Source organism: Pollicipes pollicipes, unplaced genomic scaffold (genome assembly GCF_011947565.3).
Source record: "Pollicipes pollicipes isolate AB1234 unplaced genomic scaffold, Ppol_2.1 Scaffold_3087;HRSCAF=3621_pilon_pilon_pilon, whole genome shotgun sequence".
Classification (NCBI taxonomy): domain Eukaryota; kingdom Metazoa; phylum Arthropoda; class Thecostraca; order Pollicipedomorpha; family Pollicipedidae; genus Pollicipes; species Pollicipes pollicipes.
In genome coordinates this window covers 10,996,843-11,014,476 of record NW_023596225.1, presented here as the reverse complement: position 1 = coordinate 11,014,476, position 17,634 = coordinate 10,996,843, and the positions used below count along the sequence as shown (strand labels likewise).

General features: G+C 48.8%; 1 protein-coding gene across 1 annotated transcript in view; it reads right to left on the bottom strand.

The window, feature by feature from the left end:
* Window positions 1-3,505: 3,505 nt before the first annotated feature.
* The window catches only part of LOC119089367 (putative G-protein coupled receptor CG31760), a 98,028-nt gene continuing 83,899 nt past the window's right edge, over window positions 3,506-17,634 (bottom strand). Inside the window, exon 10 of the mRNA XM_037212038.1 lies at window positions 3,506-3,880. Coding sequence (XP_037067933.1) covers window positions 3,539-3,880 — 342 coding nt within the window. The 3' untranslated portion in view covers window positions 3,506-3,538. The remainder of the gene's footprint in view (window positions 3,881-17,634) is intronic.

The following is a 17,634-nucleotide window of genomic DNA, read 5'->3' as shown; positions in this document are numbered from 1 at the left end:
TTTCCTCTAGATCATAAGATCGAGCACATGCCATGCTGTATTGCGACACACAGGACATAGCGGACGCCTGTGGCGTGCTTAACCCGTTTTTTAGCTATGCCCCTCCCTCAACCGTGAAATAACGCGTACGCCCAGGGGTGTAGTTTCGCAAAATGATTTGTGGGTATGCTCAATGAAAGGTAACATAACCCACCTCCAAAATAGCCAAGAAACGTGTTAATCCCGGGATTTGCCTCACTTTCCGATCCAAGCTGGGTGGGTAGGGGAGGGGGAGGAACAGGGGAAGGGGGCTGCAACCCCAACTGATGAGGAAACTACACCGCTGTGTACGCCTCTGCACAACAAAACGCCCAGTTCGTGATGATGTCGTACACAGGTGAAACAAACAAGCTCTCTGTTTCTGAAACTCCCGTTCGTCGATTGCAGCCTGTGCAAACAATGCACAATCGTACGATCGTGCCAGCACCATTGAGCGGCTCACACAGCCTTAGGGTAGCGTGGACTGGTGCAAATTGACCTTTTGAACAATTTAACATGCTTTCTGAACCACGTCGTTTAGTGATAGACGTTTGGGAAGAGTTTTATAGTCGTGCCGAACACTGGGATCCGCTGGCAAGTCTCGTTATATGCTTTGCTCGGTACGTGTCGTCGAGAGCTCTCTGTTTATCCGGGTGTGTTTCAGGCAGCCCTTATCATAGTAGCACACACTCGTTGACAGAAACTGCAACCCTAAATTACTGGAATCCTCGCAATGTTCATGCAATGCTCTCAAAGTATGACGTTGGTGTAAGTAATTACCCAGCTCTCATAAATCCTTACACCTTAATGCTTAAGAACAGCCAACACGCACTTAAAAGCTACCGCACACTGCAGTCCAATTTGTTGGTCCGGATCCAGTTGGAATGTTATGAAAAACCTGCCGATATATGCAGAATTTGCAGACTTACAGACGGGAAACATATAACAGAGATGAAATGTCAAAGGTACAAGATACGCTCAAAATACTATGTGGTACACAATCGGCATGAAACCAATAGTGGTATCTTCGGGTGCCTAGTGTATCACGAATTTACTGGAGATAAATTCCTGGTACATTTTTGCTTTACACAATTGCGTGGTCGCAAGATTGATTACAGCCTTGGGCCGATTTACGTACCATCTCGTGATATTACAATTTCCCTCATAGGATCCAACACCTTTTTGCAGAGTTGGTCATAGTGTTGTTTATCAAATGACGCTGGATTTTCTAGAATAATTGGTAGCATTCAGTGTGAAACATAGATCAATTCATTAAACAGAAGTAATGTTGTTGCGATTTGAAATGACCCTGAATTTGTGAGCGAAATAATTACGCTCGTTTTTAATTGAGCTGGGGTCGATTAATTATGCAGAAGTCATTCCGTCAGGGACAGATAACCACGATCGTATGCTACGTCTTGATGACCACACAGAGACATTCAGAGCATACCAAACGTATCAACTAGGCACTTACCATAAATAACGTTCATTTTCAATAAAGAGCTCAGAATGGATAATGTTGATTGCGTAGAAGAAATGAAAAAATAGATGGCCTTTCATTAAAAACTCAGATAGTTGAAATGAAAATTATAGAGAGCCAGTAAATCAAACTGAACTTACGGGAAGGCAGCCAAGTGTCTCAGATATTTTGCTGCAGTTCGCACATGCAAATATCTTTGAAAACAAAGCATAAGTGTCCATAAATTAGAAGTTCTGAAAGCATTGTGCAGATGATGCATTAACATAAGCAGCAAAGGCCACAAATAACTCTCCGCTGGGCGGAAATTTAGCAGGGCAATGCAAAACACCGGGCACGACGGACAGCAAAATAAACCTGAAATTCCGCAGTACAGGTCAGTCACTAAAAATGCCAACAGAGCCCAAACAATTATTCGCTCTGGTCTGGTGACACAGGATTCATACAGAAACACTCGTTGCTCGCTTCATAGGTCGGATCGAACTAATAACTGGTTACGTAAGCTCAGGGAATTGTATTTGTTTTACGAAATGCGGCGTCTCATCGGCTCGATTTTTGGGCCAGCACTACTTTTCTCAGTCATATGGGTGCGATAAATATGGATTCGCCGCACAGTGTCGAGATGAATTGCGAAGCCAGGCTACGTCATACGCAAATTTACTGCCATTTTTGTCTCGATAAACGGTTGTCCGCATTCGGAATATTCCACTGACAGATCAAGCGTAACAACGTAGTGATCATGACACATTTATTGACGCTTTCCATCGAAAAAACGGCGTTATGTGGCACCGCGACACTGATTTGGCATCAATCGAGCAGCGGCCCAGTCGCGTGTGCCGTAAGCATCCGCGAGCTGGGGCGCCGCCTCAGCACCATCACCAAAGACTTGAACGCACTGTTACAGAGCTGTCACCGCCTGAGCATCGCGCTCAGAGCTCAGAGCTGTCACAGTGAGGAGCCCCGCACCGTCTCTGGCGACAGTTTTTCCTCGTGAGGCTGATATTCTGATAGTCGCCATGCTAACGCCCACCAACACAGCTCAAACACCGTAGCGTGACAATAATTTTATGTGAGCTAACGAATCGCTATTAACGCGACATAAACGAACACGCCAACTCACTGATTGTTACTGCTTTTGGCTTTTGAACTTCCCTTCAACTCTCAAAACGTTGTGATGTAATACTTCATCAACATGGACATGCGAAATAGTAGAAATATTGTCGATCTCAGAACAATGTAAAACACATCGTAAGAAGTGGTCCCCGACAAAAAAAAACCGATGGATGACTTAGTCGTGTCAGGCCTGATGCCTGGAAAGGACTGTTGTCAGATGAAGTTAAAACACAGAGGCCCAAAGAAAGCAATATCACCGGCAAGCATCCCACAACATTTTTATAACGTGATCCCAATATCTTCTCACGCTGTTGTCACCAACACATTATTCTTGCACCATTGCCGCACTCTCACTAAATTGCTGCTGTCGTCTTAACACCAGAACAAAGCTCCTGTATCATGTCATTCCTGCAGTACCCTTCGGATAAATACCATTCCCAAACCATACCACCGCACCACTCCCAGCCAAAATCGCATCATCGCACTCTCACAGTCAAATCGAGTTGCTCTTCCTGGAGCGCAACTCAGTCCTGGACGTTCCAATTTCTCGAAAAGTGTGCCAGCCCCAGAACCGACACTCAGAGACTCTCCCAGGCTACCAACGCGTCCCACCCTCCCACAGCAGTCTGCTTCCCCCGCAGCTCCTCCTCCCTCTCCGCCCGTTGCTCCGTTCACACAGTGACGGCCTCGGTGAAGCGCGCGCAATCACTGAGACGTATGGCCCTCAAGGTGCGCAGTCGGCGGCGGCGGCGGAGGCGGCGGCGGCGGTGACCGGCTCGCACCGCGCCGGCCGGCCAGCCCGCCGTCGCCGCCCGCTGGCTACACTCACACCCGCCGGCCGAGTCCCGCGCCGCCGGCTGGTGCGCGCCGGCGCTGGTGCTGGCTTCTGAGTCTGTGTCGGAGCTGGCGCTAGGGCTAGGGCTGCTCGGCTCAGGCGCAGGCCATGGTGCGCACTGTCTGGGTGGCCGAGTGCCGCTTACAGCGTCGGCCGACGGCGCATGTCTGCACCTGGGCCTCGCGAACGCCGGCCGGCTCGGCGCACTCGCCCACCACGGCCGTCACCAGGCAGCCAGTCACGCGAGTCAGCATGCTGTCCACGCTGGGCGGCGCCACCATGCCCAGACCGTCCTGCAGCGCGCGGTCGACATGGGCGGCGTGACCGCGCCCGGCGGCCAGCATCGCCTCCAGCTGTGCCACGGCAGCGGGGTCGCCCAGCGGCCGCCCGCGCGTCACCAGGTACTCCAGGTAGCGCGTGAGTTTGTCCATCTCATTCTGCCAGAAAGGGGAGGGGGAGTGTCAGCGGAATTGGTGTCAGCGGACCGCGGTCGGCTTAGTGCCACGGACGTTCAAGGGAGTGGAATGTAGTCGTGCTGGGGATAGAGGGAGTTAAGGGTCGAAGGAAGATTTCGTGGATACCACACAGGCTAGACAGTTATCCCTGCAACGACACATGCCCACATCCCACCGCCGCTATTCTTTTTGTCACTCCCAGATCCACGTGGAGCGCGGCTGCGGTGTCCCAGCCGCTTTACGGTCCAAACATCTGCTGCATTTCCATCGGGTCGCCCTTGCAATCGCACACCGGGTCTGTGCACGTCAGACTCGGCCCGCTTACGTACAGCCCCGGGCTCGAGTCGCGTCCGGGTCACGTGACCGCCGCCGGCGACAGGTCCGGGATGGCCGCAGGCGCCAGCAATCCGCTACATGAGGACCGGCTGGGCGGAGCTCCCCCGTGCAAGACGCCACGTGGACCCATGCTATGTGGTGTGCATTAGTCCGCTCTAATTTGTTGCAGCTGTTTGTAAAAGCGATGCTGATCACCATAAGTACATTACAGTCCATTAGATGTCTCCTGGACTGTCAACAGACATCACTGAGCGGAGTCACCGCGGCGTGCAGTCGCGCGCGCCCGCGTGTCCGCGACATGAACAATTTTGGCTGTCGCCGTACACGGTAGCGCCGTACAGGTCTGCACTCACTTGCGAAAGGAACCAAGACAGTCATCCGGCATGACTGACAGTTTGGCTCTCTCTCTTGCGCCCCACTGTGTGCTCTGAGGGGTCGGCAGTGGTTCCCAAACGAGACAGGAGGACGCTGGGCTGTTTCAAGTGACTGCTGGGGGGCTGCCACGTGGGAGTTCCCTGAGGTTCTAGGGCCATCGACACAAATGCTTAGCAGGCTGACGGCCACCTCTTCAGTGGGCGTCAGAACAGGAGAGGGGCGTGGCAAGCTTACCGTTTGGAGATTTCTTCAATTAGCCGCATCATAATGCACGTGAAAAAAGCTAAAACAGCATAGTGGCCCACCCACTTCCTGAGGAGATAATATGTCCCTGTCCCTGGCCGGTGAAAACCACTTTCTTTACGCTATTAGCTAAGCCGGCGGGAACGCTAGCGCTCAAGAGCTGCATCGCAGATGTTGTGCTGTTTCGTGTCACCCAATGTTTGTCTTCACTCAGCAGTGAAAAATCGGTAACTTTTGTATGTTCTGTATTCCGTAGATGCGCAACTTTGCTGGGTCATACATCAATGATGGATCTCCAAGATTGTCACGGCTGTTCTTTGCTTATTTAATCATTTAAAAAAGCCACCCATTTCATCCCCATCCCATGATCACAGGCTGCCCTTGCCCAGTGGCGGCTTTGTTTGGGAGGGCCATGCCTTCGTGTCATCTGTAGAACACGTGTGTTACCATTGCTAGCCCTCACAGGACTACATATCGCACATTGCCTCGTCCGGCCTTATTCTGAAACGCGCAAGTTAACAAGATGTGGTGCGGCTGCACCGTATGAATAAACGGCGTGCGCGATAACACCAATGCCAGTGCCAGACTAATGTCCTCCATCGCCACAGCAGCACAAAATTAATGAAAAATTGCATATCATTTTACTCTTTTTGTTTTCTCCTAGGCCGCATTCCAAATGTTTCAGACAGAGCTAAAAAATATATTGCATTGCAAAAGGAACATGATGTGAATTAAGCGTTCCTCGTACCTGGTAGAACACGTTGTTTAACCTACAAATTGATCTTCCGGGAAAAGGCGGCGGGCTCATTGCAGACGAGCCGTCAGAGACGAAAGTCTTCAGGAAAGCTAACGACAGCAGGAATTAGCGACGAATATTTGCATAACCACTGGATTGGATGATTTCAAATATCTGCGCGTTAAATTAAGCTAAGCTTTCTTTGTCAGAGGAACACCGTCTGAAAACACCAGATATCTGGCATAAAATTTTACTCTCTCATCGTGCATGCAAATACTTAGATGGATCTATTTTAAGATACAAGCATTGAAATTCCACAGCAAATGCAAGGAGGTAGACCGTTCATGCCCATGTGACAGCCGACCAGGGAACGGCGCACAGCATGTGCCACTCATGAAATGTGCTACCTTAAGGCATCCCGGCTGGCTCCGTTTCCGCCTGACTCCCTCTTTCTACGAAACAACACTCCAAACAGGAGCCCCATCGCACCGCCCGACTTTGACGGCATCTGGAACACATTCCGAGGAACTGATTGCCCTCACGCCCGCTGAACCCGGGACCGCTCCACAGCACCACAGCAATGAATGGCTAGCAAACAGCCGAATGTGGGGGCCGGCCGTCCGGTACCATAGGACGAGAGACCGGTTGACATTCACGACGCCATCGGACGGCGTCGTCTGAGGCGACCGTGCCGTGGGTAGAAGGCAGAGCGGCACTGCGCACGGCGTCCAAAGAAGTCGACGAATGCGGGCTGGTACCTCCAACATGGCTGTGAAAAGCTGCCAACTCGGCGAACAGAACTGCCTCGGGCGCAGCCAATATAGCTGGCCGACGCAGCCAATAGGCCAATCTCACTCAGCCAATGAAGCTCGCCAACACAGCCAGCAGGCCTGTCCCACTCAGCCAATGTAGCTCGCCAACACAGCCAGCAGGCCAATCTCATTCAGCCAATGTAGCTCGCCAACACAGCCAGTAGACCGGTCGCATACAAGCAGCAAAAATCCTCAAATATAGTCAGCAGAGCTCGCCAATAGAAACCAGCTGCGAGAAGAACCAGCAGAGCTGCCTATGGTTGCCAGCAGTACTGATCTACTGGCCAGCACAGTAGAGCCGTATGAGGCGTATGCAGCATACGGCTGGCAATGTGAAGGTCTGAAAGCATACCTGTCATGCCTTTCCATTTCTTACGTCGCAGGAGAAGACTTCCAACAGGGGTGTAGTTTTGTTTTCATTTGGGGCTCCAGCACCCCAAATGAATGTGAGGCTCCCCCACACTTTGAGAACATAAGTCAAATCAGGAGATGAACCGTCAGTTGACGCATATGGAGACAGGTTTTCTCAACTTTCACTAATTTCCCCTTCCTCCTTCAAACCATTTTCCCAAACTACACCCCGAATCGAGATGCTTTTGCAAACGTCTACGCACAGCATTGAACAAATTTCTCCGGGAATATTTCGCATACGTTACCTTTCCTCTGTCGATGCGCGGCTCAAGGGAGAGGCGTACTTTTTATCAAAATTATTTTGTAAGGTATTATTGGATATCAGGATTACTGACCTCTCAAGGGAAGCTTCCTTTGAACGAGTGGTAGCTGAAAAGCGTTGTGAATGCATCAAAATGCATCTTGATTGGCGCTAGCCTTGAGTGTAGTTCTAAGGAAGAATCTTTCATTTAATGAAATGCAGTGAAGGATGGCTCCATCGGTTGGCTGCTAATAGCTCGGGAGCCTTTGATGCAAGACTACCGAGCATTTTATTATTTTCTGAATCAGCCGTGACGAGAGGAAGGATTATGCAACACTTCGATCCAGACTGAGCTAGTGTGCGCGGGGCGGCGCAAGCATACATTAAAATTCAATCCAAAACTTTTGAATGGATGGATTTCTGGGGCCAAATCTCACGCTGAGCGGTGCTTGGTGTATGAGGTGACCCTGTCATTCCATTCCAGGTCAACGGCTCAGGCACGTCCGTCCTGCCCTCTGACGTCAGCTGACCTTCAGCGCGGTTGCTGCCACCGGCCGCAGGCCATACGTATTAAGGACGAAACACTAGCGTCTGAACCGCCCCGAACTCACCCAGCCGCGGGTGGGTGGAGCGGAAGGCAGACGCTCTAACCAGCCAAGCCATCAGCAGGGACATTCCTAGCGTCTGAACCGCCCCGAACCCACCCAGCCGCGGGTGGGTGGAACGGAAGGCAGACGCTCTGACCAGCCAAGCCATCAGCAGGAACATTCCGCACATGGTGAGCGTTAGCTGGCTTGACTTCACTACCATAACATCATTAAGGCCCCCTCCCTTTCCGAGCTCCGAGGGATAAGGGTGAGTGGGGTAAGTTGTATCATGTCCAAGTACTTTCAGAGCAATTTGGCCCAAATCTTTGCATTGGATGGTAGTCTTGAGTCATCCAGCTCCCGCCCAGCAGCATCCCTCTGTCTTTCACTGTACTGCCGGCCGCATGCGCGCACGCGTCTGGTGGCGAGCGCGACAAATAGGGTTTTTGTATGTTGCTGAAAACTGCAGCAGTCGGTGATCATCCTTGCTAACAGTTTCACGGCATAAGCAGGCTAATGGGAATGCTATACTGAGTGGCGGGAAAGTGCAGCGCTGCACATGCCGCAAAACATTTGGCGTCGACAAGCCAAGGAAGCCGGGGTTGCGAGCCTTCACAAGGTGTTGGGCGGTATATATTGTATCAGCTGTGCGAACTGATGTTCTTCAGTGGTGTCATTGACTAATTCACTGTCGATGATTACCGCAAATGATTACCATGACCTGGGTCGTCCAGACAAAAAGTCCACATTTACACGACACATGCATACGATTCGTAATGGAGCAACGGAAACCTAACCTGAGGTGACGGTGGTTGCAAAACAAGCACGGGCTGATTACAAATGGGCATACATGTATCATGTCACAATTACGATGAACCACGACATAACAAAAACGAGCGTACTTTATATTACCTTTTTGCAAGGTATCCTTGTTTAAAGTGCTGCTTGTAGCAGCTTTTAAATCGTCGTTGTTTTTCCTCATCAGAATTGACCAGGGTTGCCAAGATTGCATCCAGCTTTAGAACCTCAGTTATTTCTTGCTTTTTATAAATTAACTTATGTCTACCACAGCAAGACCGTTACTCACTATAATATACTCTTGCATGACGTGTATTCCATTTACGCGGTCTAAACCGCCTCTTCACACCAATGCATCGCATAATTAGTTCCGATTATTTTCACAATACCTGGCAGACGCGCACCGAACGCTGTGAATATGTAATTCTCTTTACATTCCACGCCCGATGCCCATAGGGCTGTACCCATATCCACCCACCTCCCATTCCTTATCATTTGCACCCGCTCGTTATACATCGTTTGCCATTGTCCAGCATTTTGTTCTAATTTAATGAAAAGCGTGGGAATGGTTACTCCCACACTTGGTTTTACGTTAATTGTCGCACAAGTAAAGTGAATAGAAGTAATTGCGACTAAAAGAAAGGCAAGTAGCAACATTGTGTATGCCTTGAAGTATTCTCGCCATATTTCACAAACTTCCTATCCATACCTGTACCTGTCAGCGTAATTTTTCCAAATATGTACTTGACCCAACACGTTAAGGCCGGTTGCCACACATTTTTGCGGCCCGGAAAACCGGGTGGATGGACCGGGACGAAAAAAGTTGCCTTGTAATAACAATATTAGAGGATAACAAATAATAACCTGTAAGCCTGCCTTCTTTTGTGCACACTTGTCTCACAAAAGCCTAAATAATCACCATTGGTGCCCGTCTCCGTTGGTCTCACGCCCAAGGGAAACAAGCGCTCCTACATGGATGCTTGTCCCTTTCCGGGCCCTTTCCCAGCGCCTGGCCGGGTCAAAATCCAACTCATTTGAACCTCTCCGGTCAGACCCCTGGCGGCCGGTGGGAGGGGTGAGGGGGGAGGGGGGGGACGCCAGCCGGCCAGCGGCGGCCAGTTTCCTCGGGCTCACGCCGCCAGGGGGGGGGGGGGGGGGAGGATGCCAGCCGGCCGGCCAGCGGCGGTCAGTTTCCCCGGACTCACACCGCCAGAGACATTAAGGGTCGCCCTTCCAGACCAAGCTTCGCGGTTTTCAGAACTGAAAAAAAATTGGTGGGAACCGGTCCTTATCCAATCTCTAGGGTACCCATGGATTCACACAGCCCGGGAAGACCTGTACTACCCAACGCAGTCAGTACAACTGACCATCACGGCTAGCAGAATGCCAACAGAGCTGCCCAACACAGCCAGCAGAGCTTGCCACCAGGGCGAGCTTCGACACTTTATGGCCTTCGCCATCTCCCGGGGGCCCGGTCGCGTCGAACGTTACGTCAGGTATTGAGCAGTAAACGGGCCTCATGCTGCCCAGATTGCCTGCGCCCGCCCGGCAAGGCGCACCAACTCCCAAGACGCCCCCCCCCCCCTCCCCGCTCCCTCCGCCTCGGTGGCTGGGCTCACGACCTGGTAAGTGGTATTGAACTTATTCATAGGAAAGGAGAACATTCCAAATAAATCACATTTGGATATTGGTTGCCCGGCCGGCAATAAAAACAATGAACGAGGGAAATAGCCAATCGGCCATACAACACATGCAGCCATCGTTGTAAAACATTATCTCATCCATCGTTATCGTGCTGTATATACCAACCCAAGCCAAATAAGAAATGTCACACTACATTGCTGACCTACTGTAATACGAATATCACTGCATGTACCCCACATGTTAAAGTTTCATGACCGCAAAGTTGCTGCTAACACCCCGACTATAAAGTAAGACCCAGATTTGGGAGAAGGACTCTGAGAGGAGTTTTATTAATGATTGATGTCGCTTGAAGTGTTTTGCTCTAACTAGACGCGGTTCAGCTGGTGTCGTTCAGTGCAACATTTTTCTGCCGCAAAAGAACGCAGTTGGAAACTAATCGCTTGCACCAAACTCCTACTCCAAATTACATGCTTGCTGGTTACACGATGCTCGATTTCCTGCTCAAAATGGTTCACATTGCTACGCTTCTGGTAGTACTTTGCGTTGCTAAGTGTTCGCGGTGCGCCGCACCAGGCCTGAGGCGTCGCTTTAAGTGCGTGTGTTCTTTGTTTGCGCAAGAAGGGCACAATATCACGTCATTGACGCTACATGGAACAGTCATGGGAGCGCGTTGCCGAACAGTGGCTTTTGAGTAGACTTACTATGTGCGCAGATTTTATCCCGACATAACTGGTCACGATTTGTAGCTTCAATGGCGTTACCAGGCCGCGCATGCGCCGTAGTGACAATGGCGGATGACTTCCTGGTAATATTAAAGGCCTCGTGCTGTACTTTATACTGTTATCAGCTTCGAAAAACTAACAAAAAGTGCCAACTATTTCAAGCAAGTACATGACCAAATACAATAGCATGATTTCCACGTAGAAAGCGTTACACTGAGACGAAGTTTGGATGCTCTAGTCGAAATTGTCTGCTGATCAACCTCATTATGAGTGTGTAGCTCGGATAGCGACCTCGCCAGTAGCTATGACGCTGCTCAACAAAAACGTTCTTAAACACGGCATTACTGTTTTTCATAAAACAGTTTCTGACATTAATAAACGCAGACCAACAGGTGTAGCGTCACCATTACGTAAGTTGTTATGTGCATTCGCGAGGAACATCATTCACATAGATAAGACTTTATTAATAGCCTCGTTCCTCGGAGAAAAAAACCGGGAGAATGGAGACATACAAAAATATGTCTCCATTCTATTAGTACTTTCTTATCTATGTATGCTGTCACCCGTGCACTTTAACTCAATTTCCAAAAACAAAAACAAACAAACGAGGAAGTACTGCACCTTAAATAAGTGCAAACATTGTGGGCGTAAGCCTACTACACTTTTGATCCTGATGATGACACCTGAATGCTGTCTATTACAGCCCCACCATAATGATAGTAACTCTGGGACGTGCTGGCCTGTTATAGCATAACCAGGGACCAAATTTAGACAACAACAGAAGAGCGATCGGCTGAAAAATGACACCATAAGATCCGAGGAGAATATCGAGCACTATATCAGTGCCATTTCGCACGGTGGTATCAGCGCCGTCATCAAGTCCGGCCTGGGCGATGACGGGTCTGTCATCCTACCGACAGATGATGACGTCACCAGCGTCTGCCGGAACTGTTTATGGGAAGGGGGATGGGGGTCACCGCTGATTGCCGGAACGGGCCGCCCCGCCCAGCTGCCATCGCCGTACGGCGGTCATCGACTGTGTCTGACCCCTCCCCCCCTCTCCCCACATGGTCGTCACGAGCACTGAGGCTGCCCGCGGCTGAGGGTCAGGGTTTGGTACGTGTTGGTGCACGTGGCCAATACCTGCCTTGCTGGTTTGAGCTGCAGAACTTCGGCTCGTGTTGGAACACGTAGCCAATACCTGCCTTGCTGGTTTGAGCTGCAGGGCTTCGGCTCGTGTTGGAACACATAGCCAATGCCTGCCTTGTTGGTTTGAGCTGCAGGCAGCGTGGTCCTGTTGCTACGTCCACGAGTTAAAAGTTTTGGACAAGTAAAACGCTGCGTGCGTTGTTTGAAAATGCGGTATTTTTGCGCGTCGTTGGAGTTTAAAAACACAGATTAATCCAAACCTTTTGAATGAGTGAATTTCTTGGATTACAGCTCGCGCTGAGCAGTGCTGTGAGTCCTGTGTGCATGTGTGAGACCTGACCCCTGCCATCCGATTGTAGTTCCAGGTCAACAGCATAATTTGGTGGCTCGGACGCTGCCATAGTACCGAGTCTATCAAGGGCCAGTGCGAGAGCCTGCAGCGACTCGAACTCACTCCGCCACGGGCGGCTGGATCGGAAGGCCGGCGCTAACCAACTGAGCTACCGCAGGTTGATGGGGATCTTACGAAATGGGCAGGAACGGTCAATGACAACATGTACTGTATACGAGATGGACCAGTGAACGCAGTGCGACTGCATGTCATGCAATTGTACATCAACCGGCTGATGCAGTGTGACCTGTGGGCAGAGGCAGAGCCGTGGGCAAATGAGCTGCAACGCCGCTGCAATCCAGCTGGCTTTTGGGGTTAGTGTTTGTCAAGCAGCGCTTGATGCGAAGAGCGCAATCTCGGCGCACTGACGTGGTTATGGGTTGATATTTATATACATTTGATTGTACCAATCTGTTGAAGTCGCCAAACAGACAGGTGTTCACATACGAAGAGAGAAATGTGTGCCATTACCTCAAGAAAGCTGCTGTTTCTAGTCGAATGCAGTGTAGCCGGGTTGCCATCCATGTATTTGCTATATGTGGTCCTGTAATGTCGACTACTGAGAGCTGCTTTTTTAGGGAAATCTTATCTTTGTAGCTAGGAGATTAGATTACTTCATCACCCAATGCCACACAGCTCACCAGTTCGCTACTCGTGCAAAATTGTAGGATTTCTCAGAATTCAAGGTGGTGGCCGCCGCCATCTTGAATGTTGTCCCAGTTTCGAAGTTGTCTTTTATCGACAATTAGGAGGATCGTGTGCCATCGTTTTTTTAGGAGTTTTCTATGACAGGTAGAAAGCAAATATTCTTCTTTCCTGCGTCCATTTTTCACACATGGGATTAAACCCAAGGTCAAATAGACGATCAAAGGCAAAACTTGATTATGAATACGAACATCACCTCTATTGATCGAGCTATGCCGGTCGTTATCTTCTCATGGTAATTGCAAGGGTACCACTCATAGCAGCTGTATCTTCTTTATGCCATAATTTATAAACATGTGGTCAATATATAATGCATAAATTATAGAAGGCGTTTTTGCCCTTGGTTAGATTCATGTGGTCGAGCTGTGATCCTTATGCCTGATATATCAAACCCTGCAATGACATCTACCGCGGACCTTTTTATAGAAGTCTTCCATGTAACTAATGAAGGAGCCAAATTGGAAAGGAGAGCCATACTAGCTTGGTTGCTACTTGCGCAGCTTAACGCATTTCTCAGAAATCAAGATGGCGGCCATCGCCATCTTAAAAGTTGATCAAGTTTCAAGATTTTATCTCGACGACTTGGACGGTCGGGTGATACCGTTTTTTATGTATTTTTGATGGCAGGGAACATATTTCTGCATGCGATTTTTTGCATGTGATCAGAGTCAAGGTCAAATGGAAAGCCGAAGGTAGAACTTATTCATGAATCACCAATATTACCTGTATTGATCGGTACGTGCCGTTTGTTGTCTTCTCGTACTGTGGCGAGTTTGAAATGCCAGAGAGCCTACACACAGTCCTCTTGTGACAGGAGTGAGGAGGCGTGGGTACCTCGTAGTGCGGCACGAGCTGTTTCGCATTTCGTATGTAGCTGTGCTGGGCATGGCGCCAGTCTCGTCCCCTGGGGTGCTCCAACGTTGGCGTATGGAGTTTTTTGAGAACAAAATTGTGTTGGGAGTCTGGGATTGAGGAGGACCGAGACGCGGCTGCTTATGCTATGCCTTTACTGTTTAAGAGCATTAGCAGAGGAGCCAGCCAACGGCCGCCTTATGATGCAGAAACCGACCCACGTGTATGGAACTCGTTGGGTTAGCACCGTCTTTCTGAGGCGCGTGGACCGGACTGTGTGTTTGACCTATACCACTTTGAAGCGAAGAGATGAACTGACAGCGTCCGCCTTGGGACGTGTGGTCCGGGCCCCGTACGCGGGCTGCTGAGGTCACAGCGGGAGTCGTCTCCCCACTGTGCACCTGAGACACGCTTTGAAAACATCACACCAACCCCGCGGTGCGCAACTCATGCATCACAAGATGTCCGGACAAGCTCAGCCGGGACGTTCAGAATGACTGTTTGACTTCCAAGCTGGCCTGGCTCGAAGGGCCGTTAGCACGTGCGGATGGTTGACACAGAAACTGGCGACGATAAAGGCGAGAACAGTTAGCCTGACAGCGTGACAGCGTGACAGCGGCTTGCTATATTAGCACATTCCCTGATGCATCCCTTTTAGTGTGGACGATGTGGTTGCAGTATGGGTCCAGTTTTTCCGAAGCCCCACTGAGGTCACTTTTTGATAAGATTGCATCTGTCAACATCATCGGCATAAATCAAAGAAAGTATAGCTATTCATTCCAAAGTTTCCATGTCATAGCTGAGATAACTAAAACCAACAGGACAGCAGCTGTTCCGTCGGAATATTACGCAACATGCGTGGCCCCGCAGCGCCTGTTGAAAGGTCCGGTGACGTCACGCTAACGTTGAGCGGATGCGGCGAAAATCGGCGGCTGGTCCTACCTGCCCCAGGCAGCCTAGGCCAGGTGCGGCTAGAGGCCCGCAATTTTCTCTGGACTCAAGAGGATCTGACTAATGGCTTTGCAAAAATATCAAAACAGGTGATATCTTTGGGAAAATTTGACAATACCTTGAAGCTGGCGCATTTTTGACGTTTTTTTCCCAGCGATACTTGGCGTAAATAGCGTATTAGCGTATTTGCGGGGAATGTGAATGGGGCACTTGCATTTTTATTACAGCCAGATTGCTGAAATGTTCACTAATAACGACTAACGATATAGTCAGATAGACGTTAACCGTCATTTAATAGTAACAACAAACTGTTTGTATTATTAGAAGATAAATGAACATGCAACTTTGACACCAATATTGAGGGAGCTCTCCTCGATCTGCGCTTTAAATGTTCAGTTTGGTTTGTCAGATGGGCTGGGTCAGTCTCACTATGACGGTGACTTTGTTGGAATAAGATTTCTGTTGCCTTTTGTGTAACTTCTGGTGGAACGGAATGGAGACCTCCAAATTGCACCTGTCGTTTTGTCTGCACCAGGTTACCCATGGATGCATCCTCGTCATGTTCTCCCTTCAATACATTGTTCTCATGCAAACTTGTTCCATCTATAATTTAGTTGCCACCCAGGCTTTGTTTATTCCCAATTTCAGTGGCATTGCTACAGATGTGATACAGATGTATGCATTTCGTTTGATTTGCAAACAGTATAACATTTAACTGGAATGCTTCACTCTGGGTGTATATCCATCCTAACTGAAATCTGATTCCTCCAAAGACCAATAGTGACCAGCTTGAAAAGGTCAGCAGGACACATATTGGTTATTTTATTGTCAGGTCGGCTCATTATAACTAACTGAAATTCCAATGAAGACACATTAAATATATCTTGGCGTTTTCTTAAAGCATGACAATGAGGCATATTATGCTTACTTTTCTCAATATTCACATGACTCTGCCACATACTCTGGATCAAGGGGTAGGCTTTTGAATGATCTATCACGTTTATGGGGCTCTGAGATGTTACTTGCCCGTTTGACCATGGTACCCACTATTAGGGTAAGTGGGAAGGGTTATCCTTCATAAAGCATAAATAAATTTTTTACCTACTCATGCCCAGGCAATCTTAAGTGATAATCCATCTACGCAACCTCAAATTTCTATTTATTTTAGGAACTGATAGGTGCATCCAATGCCCTGTAGAAAACAGGTGTAACCAGAATCACGTCCAGCTAGTATATTTTTAAGGAGCTGAGTTTCCTTTGCCATGGAAAGAAAGATCATTCTGGTAAGTGATCTCTTGGTCTGATTTGGTAAAAAGCAGGTAATTTTAACATGGTCATTTATCATGTTAGTAAGGTAAACATACCCATAAGGATGCCTCTGAAAGTGTGAAGTGGGACAGGGGCGTGCCAAAATGTTGGTTTCCCTGGTGCCACACCCCTCGTCCTGATAAAGGATCAGTACGACCCCTACGATTTCTTGAAGATACCTTTCTGGAATGTCGCGCAATCGCTCCCAATTCTCGGTGGCCTATGGGGAATCTATCGCGCGTGTTTAACGCCAAAAAGGCGTTCTTAGCGTTATTTGTTTCGGAGCAGGGTCGGCTTTTGAGGAACGCTGCTCGGCGATATGCGGCCGGCAGACTGGAGACAGGGGGATAAGGGGGGGGGGGGAGGGACGGCAAGCGGTGACGCCGCGGAACGTGCGCGGCGGGACAATATTGTTACGGTGGGAAAACTTCAGCAGTACAGAGAATAAACTGACATTAAATATGAAACATCTAAATCTCGTCCTCGTTCAAAATTAATTTTTTCCCTGAAGTGCTGCACATTTCAGCGATGAATATATATTGAAGGCAGGTATATAGCACACCAAAGACGAGATATAAGGTACTAGTAGACGCAGAACTTCATTTTTATCATGGCATTTGCAAACATTTGCATACAAGGCCAGAAACTCCCAAATCTTACAGAAATATGCGGTAAGAATGCAATGCACACCTGCACGGGGATATAATGACCTCGGAAGAAGCAATTCCTCGCATTTGACATCGTCGTTGTATGCACAAGCAGTAATTTCCAGATTCTCTTCCGTTACAAAACTCATGCAAATAGGGCGCAAAACCAAAGACGATGAATTGGAGGCAGATACCAAATTTCTCTAGTTTAATCTCCTTTGCTTTCACACTACATTAGACATGTGAGTACCACATGCAAACAATTACTGGTTGCACGGTAAACCTATACCAAAAGAGATGATATATATATATATATATATATATATATATATATATATATAACAGCGAGACTTTGAAGGCAAATAAATGTTTGCGTGTTCTTGTTCAAGACTGAACTGAATCCAAACCCTTCAATAAGTGCTTCGCGCAATTGCAGTCTATCTACTTTGCCAGGACCGACAAAAAGTAAATACAAACGCTGAACTCAGCGGCATTTCAGTCGGTTCACATTTCGTATTGCCTGGTCAATATTTCTACCGAAAAGCGGTATAAGATTGCCCGACAGGCCGAGACATCTCATGTTTTGTTGAAAGAAGCCAAAGGCTGAATACTGGGAATTGTTCGCCGCCGAGACTCGGTGTGCAATCTTCCGCTCCAGGTTCGAATTAAGGCTCAGCAAGTAATGCTCCGCCCCAGGTAACAAAGATATTGCTCACCTGGGGCACACGAATCTAATATTTGTTAAGGCATATCAACATTTTCTATTGCGAAAACGTGTTGCAGCAAGTGTATCCAAAAGTGTGCACGAACAGTTTTTCGGGTGACATA